The sequence below is a fragment of the Talpa europaea genome (assembly GCF_964194135.1).
Source record: "Talpa europaea genome assembly, chromosome: 5".
NCBI lineage: Eukaryota > Metazoa > Chordata > Mammalia > Eulipotyphla > Talpidae > Talpa > Talpa europaea.
In genome coordinates this window covers 54,640,419-54,655,121 of record NC_140071.1, presented here as the reverse complement: position 1 = coordinate 54,655,121, position 14,703 = coordinate 54,640,419, and the positions used below count along the sequence as shown (strand labels likewise).

Sequence of the window (14,703 nt, the reverse complement as noted above, 5' to 3'; positions counted from 1 at the left end):
GCAAGCAATGGGTCTGGTTTTATTTCTTACATTAATTGTGTAAGTATGAGTCCATTATGTTATCAAAAACTGAAATAAGTTTTATATAATTTCTTATGGAAGGTCTGTCTGAGTTCTCCTTTTGTAATATGGTAAGAACTATAATATAGTTCCAGGCTTGAATCTTGACTTTATTTCTGTCCACGTCTTATCTAATGTTTTAACTAAAAGTTATTAGAAATTCCCATGGGTTTCTTTTGACAAATGAAGATATTCAAATAAACTACTGCATTTTTTTTCTCTTTCTTTATCCACACAGCCTGAAGTACTTGAGCAACTAAGTGGATTGAAAGAATTTTGGATGGATGGTAATAGACTGACCTTTATTCCAGGGGTATGTATATAAAATTTTCAGTGGTTTTATTTAGTGCTATCTATTCTGTGTAGTTTTTTTAAACTGCGGGTTTTCAAATTATTTTCAATTAGTAAAAAAAACAAAGTGGAAGGTTACTTAATTCTTAATACTATTTGATTATTAGCAGTGGTTAGATTTTATTTTACTATCAACACATACTTGCTTAAAATAGAAAAATATTCACTATAAACTTGTAAAATAGTCTCTAGTTTATGTCCATTGTCATTCTGCTGGGCTAAAATTAGTAGGAGCTGCTTTTAGTGTGGAAGCATTGTTACTAAATATATTATTACTGGCATTTTAAAAGTTCAGGAATCTTCTCTCATTTAAATATTTAATTATGAATGGCAACTTTGTTACCTAAACTTTTTATAAATTACTTAATGTTGAATTAGTAATTAGAGTTCCTTTTTTTGTGGGGGGGTCCTACAGTTTATTGGGAGTTTGAAACAGCTCACATATTTGGATGTTTCTAAAAATAATATTGAAATGGTAGAAGAAGGAATTTCAGCATGTGAAAACCTTCAAGATCTTCTATTATCAAGCAATTCACTTCAACAGCTGCCAGAGACTATTGGTTTGTATCTCTTTCTTACATATATAATTAATTTTTACTAATATATAAAATCTGACAAGTTAAATTTCTGTGATTGCTTTATTCACTGTTTCCATATATCAAATTTTAGAGATAGTTTTACTCTACTATCACAGCCAGTCTTCCAATTTTTTCTTTATATGACTACACAATTTACTCCTTTGTTGACATTACCATGTTTTTCTTTATCCTAAGGAGATTTCATTTTTATCACCGTAATAAAATTTGAATTCTATAAAAGGAAGTTAATTTATTCAAACTTGCCTTAGCTTAATTGTAATCCTTATCCGGTAACCTTTTTCCAATCCTATTTTGTTTTGGCCTCACAGGCCAGTTGAACAAGTCCTGAAAGAAAGCTACAGTTGTTACTGTGTCTGTATTTGTGTAGTTGCTTATCTGATGCTGCATCAATGGAAATAGAATTATTTTAATTAAAAACCTACAAACTTAAATCTTAGCATCTCTGTGACTGATAAAAACCAAAATATATATTTACATATTTTCAGTTGAATTACATAGTTTTAACTCAAATTACATTTTGCAAATTGTACTAAAATTTATTCAACACTTGTAATTAAATTAAACTACATTTTATTGTTTTAGTAGTTAGTAGACACTGAGTAGAATAATGTTTATATACCTATAAAAACAACCATCATACTACCACTTCTTTTTTTTTTTAAAGATTTATTTATTTAGGGGCCTCCCCGGTGGCGCAGTGGTTGAGCGCTGGGTTGTGAAGCTGCCTGCAGCCTCTGCAGCGCTGGTTCCATTCCCGGCTGCTCCCCAGCCAACGGAGGAGGGTCCCACGTGGCGCGCAGACCTCTCCTGCCACCCACTGCTCCTCTTGGCAGTGTACCTCAGTCCTTCTGCACTAATAGCATGGTGTATTTCTCCTACTATCTTTCTAATGCTAAATCTCTTTACTTTAAAACAACAATGCAATATAATAAAGTCATTTAAAAAAAAGATTTATTTTATACAGGAACCGGGGTACAGACCAGAGGTGCGGGAGGGTGAGAGGATTCACCAGAGACAGAGTGGGGAACAGAACAGGCAGACTACAAAATACACTGCTGAGAGGAGCAGCAGGTGAGACAGGAGAGGTCTGCTGCGCACGTGGGAGCCTTGCCAGTGGGCTGGCGAGGATCAAACTGACAGCGGGGATCAAACTGGCGCTACAGAGGCTGCGAACAACTTCACAGCGATGTGCTTGAGCACAGCGCCACCACCTGCACCACCAAGGGAAGCTCACTATCACTTCTTAATCTGTTAATACTATAAGTTTTTATTGTGTGTCTTCCCTGTGCCGTGCCATTGTTTTAAGGAGCATTGCCACAAAAGTGAACAAAGTAGGGAAAAAGTCTACTTTTAAGATATATTTTAAAAGAGATTCAATAGATAAATATACTCTAATATTAAGAAGTGATGTGCGTGTGAAATTATAAATATAGGGATAAGGGAAATTAGAGAAATGATGGGATTGAAGTTGTGTCTCTTTTAGATAGGTTGATTGACAAATTTATGATTCATGTCAGATTAATGTGTGTTTACAGTGACTGTTGATTAACTTGCTTCTAGTTCAAGCTGAAAATGTAAATTATTTCTTTCCTCAATAGGTTCTTTGAAGAATGTAACAACTCTTAAAATAGATGAAAATCAATTAATGTATCTTCCAGACTCTATAGGAGGGTAAGCCTTTTATGAATTAAAATAACTAGAAGATTCTACTTTAGTTCAACAGACTGCATAAATATTATCTGAAGGCAATTCTGTAAACATTTAAATAAGCAATTGGTTATAGGTTGGGTATACTTACAATGCAGATAAGCTTAATTTTGTTGGAGAAATTTAGCTTAATGGAAATAGAATTTTATTAGGTTTGTTAAAGTCAAGTTCAAATGTTTTTGTGTTCTTAAGTTTTAGATTATATCTATGAAATTGTTTTTTTAATTAAAGGTTAGAATCAATAGAAGAACTGGATTGTAGCTTCAATGAAATTGAAGCTTTGCCATCATCTGTTGGTCAACTTATTAATATAAGAACCTTTGCTGCAGATCATAATTACTTACAGCAGTTACCACCAGAGGTACTGTGTTTTACATTATTTTTTTTTTCTAATTACTTATATCTATCACATGTGGTTTTATTTTCATTCAGAAATAACTAGGTAACTAGTTGTTTTCTGAATAATTATGTTGTTTTACAAGAACTGTCTAAATGCTATCCTTTCTATATGAAGAATAATAGTTGAACATGGAAAATAGGATAATTCCTTTTATATAAGTCAAAAGAATATTTTTCATAACTTTTGAAAATGATTTGTACTTATATCAAGCAGTAGGACAAAATTTTGATCCCTAAATTTATGTTTCTCTTTCAGATTGGAAATTGGAAAAATATAACTGTGCTCTTTCTCCATTCCAATAAACTTGAGACACTTCCAGAGGAAATGGGAGACATGCAAAAATTAAAAGTCATTAATTTAAGTGACAATAGGTTTGTAGTAATATTTTCATCTGTTGGTTTATAGAAGCCATTGTTTGAATGAAATTAAAGTTTCATTGTATGTGATATAGAAAATCTGATACATAATCACATTTTTTTTGTTTGTTTTTGTGTAGAAGAGCTGGGGTGTAGGCCAGAGGTACGGGAAGTGATAGCGTTCACTAGAGACAGAGTGGGGAGCAGAGCAGGTGGATTTACTGAAATACATTGCTAAGAAGACCAGCGGGTGAGACAGGAGAGGTCTGCTGCACCATGTGGCCTAATTCCCTGGCCAGGGATTGACCTCAGGCCCTTGCACTGACAGCGCTGAGACTCTTCCTTGAGGCCACCAGGGACATCCCCTCATTTTTTTTTTCTATTGAATTTTCATCTGAAAGAATGATCTGGTTTTATCTCATGTTAATCATCATACTATGGTTATGTGTCACAGTACATTTTGTGTCAGCTTCACCTATGCAGCCACTAGTCTCTTCTTATGGTTACCTTTTTTTAATTCCAAAAGTCAGATCTTCCCCTTAATACTACTGGTCAACGGAGTGGCTTTTTATCAAGTGATTGTATTTCTAGGCAGAAGTGTGATCAGGTGTGCACTCATATAACTTAGACCACATAGCCAAGTTACAGAGCTAATAAGTCACTAGGGTTGCTAAATTGGAACAGTGTTTAAAAACAGATTGTCTATAACTTTCCCTGAGGTAACGATATTAATGATAAAAGAACATTTACAGAGTGTTTTCACATTTGCTTTCATATTACCTTACATAGTGTTCCAAACAACCTTATGAAATAATAAGAATTCCCAGGTATTCCCATTTCATGAAGGAGAGAATTAAGACTTGGATTCTTCGTGACTCACATAGCTCATAAGATAGAGTTTAAATTTTTGTTTTGTGGTAACATTTGTTTATGACACTGTATGTGAGTCAAAGGCAGAGTATCACACCTCAGATGCATAGGTTTTAATAAATCCTATTTTTCTGACTAATTAGCGTGTTCTATTTCATTTTATTTAGGAAAAACCACTACCCTTTTTCTTTTAATTAATTTTTATATTTGACGTAGGTATCAACAAATTACTTGGAAAGATAGGCTTAGAGTTAGATAGACATTTCTGTTTTTAATAGGGTGCCATTCTAATTTAATGTTCTAGTAAGTATTAATATTCCTTTGTTTTTACTCATGATGTTAAAATAATTTTCTTGAATGCTGACTTAAAATATACAACAATGCAGTTTTTATAAGAAACTGTCAGTGAGAATGCTTCCTTAAAATAGTTTTTCTGTCTAAATACAAATAAACTGTCTAGAACAAATTTGTGAGACATTGTCTAATGTGTTGTTTTCTGTGCTCTTTGGTAGGGACAATTAACATTTTTTCAAAGATAGTATTTTGAGGTATTTAGATAACCCATTTTCACCCAACTGAATTGATTGAATCAAAAATTTATAATTTTAAAATCAGGTCTTATAAAACTGGATAATAATTTGTCTTAGGTGCTATACAAAGACCTATGTTGGGTTTTCTCCTGAGTTAACTATTTTTGATCTATTCATATGCAATAATGTAACATTGTTTAGGAAACCATTAAATTAAGTTCACATATTTTTACATATCTCCTTTGTTTTGTTTTTACTTTTTCCCACAGATTAAAGAATTTGCCCTTTAGCTTTACAAAGCTACAACAATTGACTGCTATGTGGCTCTCAGATAATCAGGTGGGCATTCTAAACTTTATTATTTTTTAAAAATATTTATTTATTTATGCATACAAGAGCTGGGGTACAGGCCAAAGATGCAGGGAGTGAGAGGATTCACCAGATACAGTGGGGAGCAGAAGAGACAGACAGACTGAAACACACTGCTGAGGGTTGCAGCGGGTGAGACAGGAGAGGTCTGCTGCACCATATGGGTTGCTTCCTGGCCGACCGGGGATCAAACTTGTGCTGTAGAGGCTGTGGATTGCTTCATGGTGTGGTGCTTAACCCCTTGTGCCACCAGGGAGACCCAAAACTTGAAAATATTTAATACAGATTTTTTTTGTGCTCTGTGTATAGGTTCATAAATAATAAATCTGTTGGACTTGTCTAATTTCTCTTAAATCTGTTGTTAAGATCCAAAGATTCAAAATCGGGATCAATATTCCCTAACTTTTTTGAGTTTTTGTTGTTATTCTCTATATATATATCTGTAGAAATTTGATAATTTAAATTATACTCCATATTGAACATTTCCCTAAACCTTAAAGAAGTATTTTAAAGGAAGTATTTTTCCCTAGATTTTCTTTGGTAGACACACATTTTGAAAATTTACAGTGGGAGCTAGAAATACATTGGTGAAAAAAATAGAATTGTCTTACATTCTACTTGAACTTACATTCTCATGAAAGACAGAAAAGTCATATATATGTAGTAATGTTTGAATAATACAAAGAAAAACAATTTGATAGGCATTAGAAGAATAGCAGGGTTGTGGAGTAAAACATCCTTTTTAAAAATAGGGTGGTTTAGGAAGTTTTTCTCTGAAGAAAGAAGCAGTACAGCAGATTCTCAAGTGAAATTAAGAGTGAGCCATGTATAATAATGAAAATGGCGAGAAGAACTCAGATTTATGGTGTGTTTTTAAGTTATTGCCAGAGGAATTGATTGTGGAGCTTAAGAGAAAGAACAGAAGCAAGAATTACTGTTAAGGCTTTTACCTACCTGAAGAAGTAGAATATTGGGGTTACTGTTTCCTGAGAAAAGGGACGGTAGGAGAAGAAAAGTAAGTTTGGAGATAAAATTAATAGCTTGATTTTTGACAAGTTAAATTTCAAGTAACTTTTTAAATGTTAAAATAGGAATATTCTATCAGTAGCTGAGTTCGTTACTCAGGTATCCACTGAAGACAAACTTTGGGAGTCAGCATTCTAAAAGAGGATTTAATAACATCAGGGAATTATATGAGATTAGTAGAGAGAGAGGATAGAAAAGAAAAGAAGGTTAAAGATTAGGCTCAGGGACAGAAGGACCCTAAAAGTAAAATGAAGAATAGCCAGCCTGGAGAATTTTTTTTTTTAATAAATTATTTTATATAATTCTTACATCATTTTTCATTTTTGCATAATGTATGCATTTTCATTTTGGTTATATTCCCCATACAATTCCCACTCTCTTTTTTTGACCCTAATCTCTCTTCTCCCCCCCCTGCCCCACCCCCCACTGTAGTTGCTTGTTGATTTTGATTTTTTCTTTCTTATATTCTTTTTCCTGGTCCCTTATTTAGATTTTCTAAATTCCTGCTATGAGTGAGACCATCTGGTATTTTTCTTTTTCTTTCTGGCTTATTTTGCTGAGCATGATCCCTTCCAGCCCCATCCATGTTGCTGCTAATGGCATGAGTTTATCTTTTTTGATTGCTGAGTAATATTCCATGGTGTATATATACCACATCTTCTTGATCCAGTCATCTATTTTTGGGCATTTGGGTGGTTTCCATAGCTTAGCTATTGTAAATAGTGCTGCTATAAACATAAGGGTGCAGGTGCCCTTTTGAATTAATGTTTCTGTGTCATTTGGGTAGATACTTAGGAGTGCAGTTGCTGGATCATATGGAAGCCCTATCTTTAGTAGGTTGAGGAATCTCCACACAGCTTTCTATAGTGGTTGTATCATTTTGCACTCCCACCATCGGTGCAGGAGAGTTCTTTTTCTCCGCATCCTTACCAACATTTGTTGTTGCTAGTTTTTTAATATGTGCCATTCCTGGAGACTTTTTATTTAGAGAATCATCTGAAAGTAGTCCTTCAAGAAGGATCAGCTATGTCAAATGTTGCTGATGCACCATTCGTTTTGTAAAGATAGACATAATTACTAACCTTGAGAAGGGTATTACTAGTGGAATAAGTGGGATGACAGTTTGATTTAAATGTATTAAAGTACATGGACTGCACAGTCAGTCAGGACAATGAATATGTCTTAGTATTCTAGCTAAATTTACAGTTGAACAATAGATAGATATATGTGTATTTGTCTTGGTCTTTGAATTAAATGTTAATGTTTTTACTTGGGAATATTAGCTATAGTTTACCTGTTAAATACATGAGCATGAGCAAAATGTATTTTGGATTCAATTTGAAATGTCTGACCCTCAGTATTAGGATTCACAGCAAAAACTGTTTAGAACTTTCTACTTTAATGGATAAGATACCCCCCCATACAATGTTCCCCAAATAATAGATGGTAGATCTTAAACATGAAGAAAAAATAAGGACGGCTTATTATGTGTAAATATGAGGAAACCTTTTTTCTTTATATATTTCCTGATATGTCTCAATGCTAAATTCTTAAACAAAATAAAGTACAATTTGCTGACTTTTTAATGAAATCGTTGCTTTGTAACAATGTCTTAAAATAAGCCATATTTTCCCAAAGTGTGGCTTATACTAGTCTCATGCTATTCGTAAGTTTCCATAGTCATATTTACTTAAGAGTGTATTATATTACATTCCCTTTTGAATTAATGTTAACGATCCTAATGCATTACTATAGTAGGAGACTCCTTTTCCACCTGACTCTTAACTAATATTCTGAAAAACTTAAGTTGACATTGAGCCACACTTCTGAATTATTCTGTACTATTTTCTTGTTCTGCATGTTTAGGAAGGAGATATTAAAATAATGATAATGATATTAGAGCATTAATACAAGTTACTTATTGCATCTGTTAAAAGTGTGAATACATGTAGATGAGACTTTGAACTCTTTACGCTCCCTTAATTGAATATTTATATTTGTAACTTGATTTGAAATCTTAAATCTTATGGCTCGATTTAGAAAGCATTTTCTGGAGTCCTGACTTAAGACAATTTTTTACTGCAGTATGAATGAAGCATAGCTCTTGATCTCGAGCATGCTTTCAAAATAATAGCACTATTGTGGATAAATCAGTGCCAGCAAATTATGCCAGGTGACTCATTTTAGTCTTCATATTACGGGGGTTCTCTCATTCTTCTCTCCTTGTGGTGGGGGACTTTGTTTTCCTCATTTTGACAATATATTGAAGTAGCAAATAGTAAAACATCCAGTATAGCTAGAAAACTTCACTTACAGTATGAAGCAGTTATTCTGCTGCAGAAGGTATGTGAAAGTTTGATTATGAGTTTTGAAAATAAGTTGCTCTTGAATAATTCACTTACCCCATCGGGAATATACCTATTGGTAGTACAAATAATAGCATTATCATTTGAGTCTCTGAAGACTTGAAGAGAATAATTGATCATTCATTCCTATATTCATTTTGTCATTCTCATTCTAAAACCATTTATTGAACAACTTTTTTTGCCAGGTAGGCCAAGTGAGGATATTAAGAAGCTTACTTTTATATAGTATGAGAAAAGATTTGAATAGGACTAGGCTTTGTGATCAAAGAAGGGGGAGCATAACTGGGGAATGTAAAGGCGGATTACCTGGAGAACTACTATGCAATTCCTAATTCTTCTCAAGAGTATTAAAATTCAAAGAAGGGGGGGGAGCATGTTTTGATTGAAGAGACTGAAATGATCTTGCATATTTAGTAACTATAAGTGATTCATCATTATTAGAGCATAACTGGTGAGATGGAAAGTAGGAAAATAGATAGGATCAAGTCTCATGGTGGCTCTCATATCCCATGCAAAGTAACTTGCATTGTATTTCTAGGATATGTTTTTTATTTTGCATGTCAATTATGAGTGACTTCCTGAAGGATTCTCTTCAGGATTCTGAGGCCATATTCTGGCTCAGTGGAAATTAGCTATGACTAGGGTGATGGTGTAATTTATCATCCATACTGCAACAATTTTAATAGTTAAAGGGAGTATAATAATTATGTCAGAACAGCATTTATGAAACAGGAATGACTCAAGCTAATTGGGTGTTTGGTCATCATAGTTAATGATCAATTATTTATGTGTCTCAGTTTAAGAGGAAGAAGTTGTCCTTTGATATGTTAACCTAGTTAATATAGAGAACCAGTGTAACATATCAACAGGTAAATATATAGTATGATCAGATTGGTATTTTAGAAAAAATTTTTGGTCTGTATTTGGAAGATGGATTTAGCAGGGGATGATAATCACAAAGGTGAAAATAGGGTAGGTTGATTGGAGGGCATTGCTTTACTTAAAGCAACAGAAAAGGTTGGCTTAAAGTAAATGAGAGCAGGTTCAGGAACAAGCCAATGTAAGACATAACTTTAAAGGTCATACATTAGAACATACGAGGAATGCATGTATGTGAGAAGAAAAGGGTTAGTAAATGTAAAGATAAGTCTCAGTGATTTGGTTTGTGTGATGAGGTAGATTTTTTTTTTTAAAGATTTATTTATTTATACAAGCACTGAGTATAGTCAGAAGCGCGGGAGGGTGAGAGAATCCACCAGAGCCAGAATAGGGAGCAGAACAGATAGACTGATGAAGTACACTGCTGAGGGGAGCGGTGGGCATGGCAGGAGAGGTCTATGCGCCATGTTGGACCCTTGCTGGTGGCTGGGGATCGAAGCAGCGCTGCAGAGGCTGCCAGCAGCATCACAGCCCAGCGCTCAACCGCTGCGCCACCTGGGAGGCCCCAAGGTAAATATTGATACAAATATCAATATAGGGAACAGAAGAGAAGGAAATAAGTCTTTGTAAGATGTTCTATTCCAGTATTAGTGCTGTGAACCCCCCCTGACTTTGTTTTAGGTTATGGTTTCTGACCTATTGGTTTCTCCATTCTTTTAATTTCTAATATGCAGGGATTTCTCAAAATTGCTTCTGAAGTCATAATTTCCTTTCCTTTGCAGTACCATAATAGATTTATTCCATTTGTTCATTTGTAAAGTTTATCAATTTAAAAATTTTGTGGCATAAGAAAGCATAAGATCATTTCAGTCCTTTCAATCAAAACAGCTTATATTAATCACTTTCTCTAGATAGCAATTTCAGAGCTTTTAATTTTTTCTTAAAGGAATTATGTAATTTTTTTTTAATGTTAGGAATGGATAAATCCTGAGGAATACTCAACATTTAAGTGGCAGATCAATTAATAGACTGGCCAGAGATAGGAGAAAAACTGTATAATGCAAGTTAAGGGTGAAGCAATTGATTTTGAAGGAAGGCAGTTCAAATAAAATCTGGAAAATAGTATATTTGACGAAATATTTAACTTGCCACATTATCTTGACTGCAGCTAATGTAATTTTACAGATAAATGTCCAAAGCCGTATTGAAGTAGTTTAAGGAATAAATAAATGAAAGAGCAGAGCTATGTGATTGTTGATATTTATTTTTAGGAGGCTGGATGAGACAGAAACAAAATGGATCATAAAGAAATTGGTAGCGAGGAACAGAGTAAGAAGACTTAATACTAGAATTCATATTTGTAAGTTGGACAGAGACTGCGGAGAAAAAGATTGAGGATGTAAAAGGTAGTTGGATAACTGGAGGGTAAGCTCATAGAAGCAGAAGTTCCAACAGGACTTCTTGAGAGAAGGTTGGTTCTGAAGTTTGTGAGAAAAAGGGCTAATAAGAATATACATGGTAAAACTGTTAGAATGTAGTTGTTTTCAAACTCTTAGTTCTTGAATCCTATTTTTAAAAAATGTTTTTAGAAGATAATATCTTCTTCAGAATACCATTTAGTAAGGAATTTCAGGCAACATTGAGAGCCCTATTGAAGTTAGTCACCACAAATTTGCAGTTATACTTTTTTTCTCAGTTGTATGATATAGAGAAAGCACACAATGGGAATGATTCCGGGTTGCAGCTTGGCCAACCCAGGTGCACGAAAAGTACAATGCAGCAGAGATTTTTGTAATTGTCAGGACAGAGTTGTTGTGACATATGGTGAAATACAAAAAGACAGAGACAATAAAGAATGATGGTGATAAGGTAGAAAGTTTAGGTGAGTGCAGTGTTGGTGAGGTTGATAAGCAAGAGTTGTGGGATCCATGTAGTTGGGGAGCTACATATTAGTGCCCTCTTGGTTCTCTAGGTTCTACTTTAGTTTCACTTCACTTTTCTATAAGAAAGAAAGAATTAACTATCATCATTCCTAACCAGTCTCTCCAGTCCAGTTCTCTTTCCTGAACTGCACACTCATATAACTTGTCGGCTTTAACATTGCTAACTAGATGTCTCAGAGTCAACCAGCCTAAAATTGAATATTCCATCTTCTAATTCGAGTTGCTCTACTTCAATTATTCAGCTAATAACATGGCACTGTCACCTGCATTTTACATTTGTCATCAAAGAGTCAGGACTAGATGATCACTAGTTGGAGACCTGTGGATGATATTAAGAAAAGAGAGTGGTAGAGACAGAGTTTGTGTGCCCCAAAAGAACAGGTGCTTATACTTAGGAAAGAAGAGTAATGATTGTATAGCACTTTTGTATGACTGCAAGCCCTTCTCTTGGCCTAGGGTTTATGAGGTGTGGTAGAATAAACCTCTTGTATATGAGCAGACTTCATATACACTGTCTTTAAAGAAGAAAGTAGGACTATTTCCATTATTCAAGGAGATCAAGGAAAGTTCTTAGTGAAAATGTTTGATATACTAGGGTGGTTTGTTTATAAGGGAACAGAAAAGTGGGGATACATGGAAGAAATGTCTGAATGGGAGTAAGCTTATAGGATGGAATTAGCCAACTAACTGCTCCAGTTGATTGAATCCAAAGAATTGATAGGGTGGCAGGAGAGGGGAGGATTGAGTAGATCCCAGCCTGTTGAGTTGGCCAAATTTGGATTGGCAGGATGTATCATGAATGTTTCATGAATGGACTGACAGTGAAATTAATTGAATTAAGTAAAATGAACACACTTAACCAATTAGGAAACACATCTTTAAAAAGAAAGTGGGGTTACTGGTCCTGCCAGTAAGTAATTTGTGGTGTCACTATTGGAGACGGGAGACACAGTATAGAGGAGAAGCAGGTTACATGTTTTTAGTACTTTTCTCTCAGCTAGATTAAACTTTCTAAAATTTTCTACAAAAGCATCTCCAAAAAGGGAATACTAGAGAGAAGCCACATAACATAAAACAGAAGGGCTTATTTTATACTTTTATTAAGTCATTTAATAAGTAATTACTGGGTTGTGATTATATTTAGCTTAGGAGATCTTTAAACAGTATTGATAAGTGGTAAGCGTAATACACTGTACGTTTGCTTTATTTTACTAAAAAACTAATTTAGATCTTTTATATTTGCATAAGGTTTCAAATCAGTGTTTAACATTTTATGATGTATATTTAATTTTTTTGTACCTGCACATTGATACTCTAGAAAAAAAAATGGTGAGTACTTATTTAGAGAAATTGTTGGATTTGTATGTGCTTTAGGATTATTGAAATGTAAACATGTATTTTCTTTTCCTAGTCCAAACCCCTGATACCTCTTCAAAAAGAGACTGATTCAGAGACCCAGAAAACGGTGCTTACTAACTACATGTTCCCTCAGCAGCCAAGGACTGAGGATGGTAGGAACTTAAGAATCTCTTTTCTTTTTTTAAAAAAAAAAAAAACCACTAACAAATCATAATAAAGGTGTGAAAGTGAGTTAAAAGACTTTTAATGGGAATTTGGAGAGTTGCTCAGTGAATTTCTCTCAAGATGGGAAAATAAGGCACTATCTCAGGGTTATAGATTATTGAATTTAAAAGTACATGCATACTCTATATATACACTAAAATGATTCCTTGAAGCTGAACATTGACTTTAATCTCTTATAGCTCTCTCTCTCTTTTTTTTTTAAAGATTTATTTATTTATTTATACAAGCACTGGGTATAGTCAGAAGCGCAGGAGGGTGAGAGAATTCACCAGAGCCACAGCGGGAACAGAACAGGCAGACTGACGAAATACACTGCTGAAGGGAACAGCAGGCATGGCAGGAGAGGTCTGCGTGCTACGTGGGACCCTCGCCGCCTGGCCAGGGGTTAAACCGATGCTGTAGAGGCTGTGGGCAGCCTGGCGCTCAACCTCAACCGCTGCGCCACTGGGGAGACCCTCTTTTTTTTTTTCCAAGATTTTTTTATTACGCATACAAGAACTGGGGTATAGGGCCTCCCCCGGTGGCCAGGCGGTTGAGCGCCACGCTGTGAAGCTCTCCGCAGCCTCTGCAGCACCAGTTAGATCCTGGCTGGCCAGTGAGGGTCCCACACGGCCTAGCAGACCTCTCCTGTGGTGCCTGCTGCTCCCCTCGGCAGTGTATTTCATCAGTCTGCCTGTTCTGTTCCCCGCTCTGTCTCTGGTGAATCCTCTCACCCTCCCGCGCATCTGGCCAGTACACTGCTTCTTGTATAAATAAATAAATAAGTCTTTAAAGAAAAAAGAACTGGCATATGGGCCAGAGGTATTGGGAGTGAAAGGATTCACCAGAGACAGAGTGGGAAACGGAACAGGTGGATTGAATGAAATACACTGCTAAGGGGAGCAACGGGCGGCTTAGGAGAGGTCTGCTGCACCATGTGGGTTGCTCCCTGGCCAGCTGGGATCGAACTTGTGCTGCAGAGGCCGTGGATTGCTTCATAGTGCTGTGCTTAAACCCTTGCGCCACCAGGGAGGCCCCTCTTATAGATCTCTATTCTAAATTATATTTGGATAAATATTAAGAATGTATGTTAAGTGTTACATAAGTCTTTTAGACTAGGAAATATTTTGTTCACTTCTGTTGTTTTAGACTCAATATTTGGATCTACACAAACATAATCTTGAATTCTGACAATAAATCTTAACAAGTTGTTACATTTTTCCAGAAAAGGGGATTATAACCTTATATTGACCACAAATTTTACTAAGACAATTTACAGCATTAAAGTTTTTTAGACTAAGAAGCAAGTTGTTTCTGTTATAGATTGTACTGAAAAAGAAAGTGTATTTTATGTCACACTTAATAATTTTTATATGTGAATATTTCTGAAACCAGTGAAGAACTTTATGACCCAAATTATTTTTTATTAGTTCAACTTTTACTACATTAAAACACTGATGGAAAAAAATCAAAGGTAATTATTAGTCTTAGTTCATAAAATTAGAACATTTAATAAATTCTTTTTTTTTTTTTAAAGATTTATTTATTCATACAAGCACTGGGTACAGTCAGAAGCACGGGAGGGTGAGAGAATTCACCAGAGCCAGAGCGGGGAACAGAACAGGCAGACTGATGAAATACAGTGGGGAGGGGAGCAGCGGGCCCTGCAGGAGAGGTCTGTCGC

The 14,703-nt window shown here is 35.1% G+C and overlaps 1 protein-coding gene across 7 annotated transcripts in view; it reads left to right on the top strand.

Moving 5' to 3' along the window:
• ERBIN (erbb2 interacting protein) overlaps positions 1 to 14,703 on the top strand; it is a gene marked incomplete at both ends in the record, with an annotated part of 78,262 nt that overhangs the window by 24,547 nt on the left and 39,012 nt on the right. For all 7 annotated transcript variants that reach the window (XM_084233358.1, XM_084233355.1, XM_084233357.1 and 4 more), the window contains 7 exons: positions 299 to 373; positions 827 to 971; positions 2,609 to 2,681; positions 2,949 to 3,078; positions 3,373 to 3,488; positions 5,143 to 5,212; positions 12,868 to 12,967. In XM_084233358.1, coding sequence (XP_084089484.1) covers positions 299 to 373; positions 827 to 971; positions 2,609 to 2,681; positions 2,949 to 3,078; positions 3,373 to 3,488; positions 5,143 to 5,212; positions 12,868 to 12,967 — 709 coding nt within the window. The remainder of the gene's footprint in view (positions 1 to 298; positions 374 to 826; positions 972 to 2,608; positions 2,682 to 2,948; positions 3,079 to 3,372; positions 3,489 to 5,142; positions 5,213 to 12,867; positions 12,968 to 14,703) is intronic.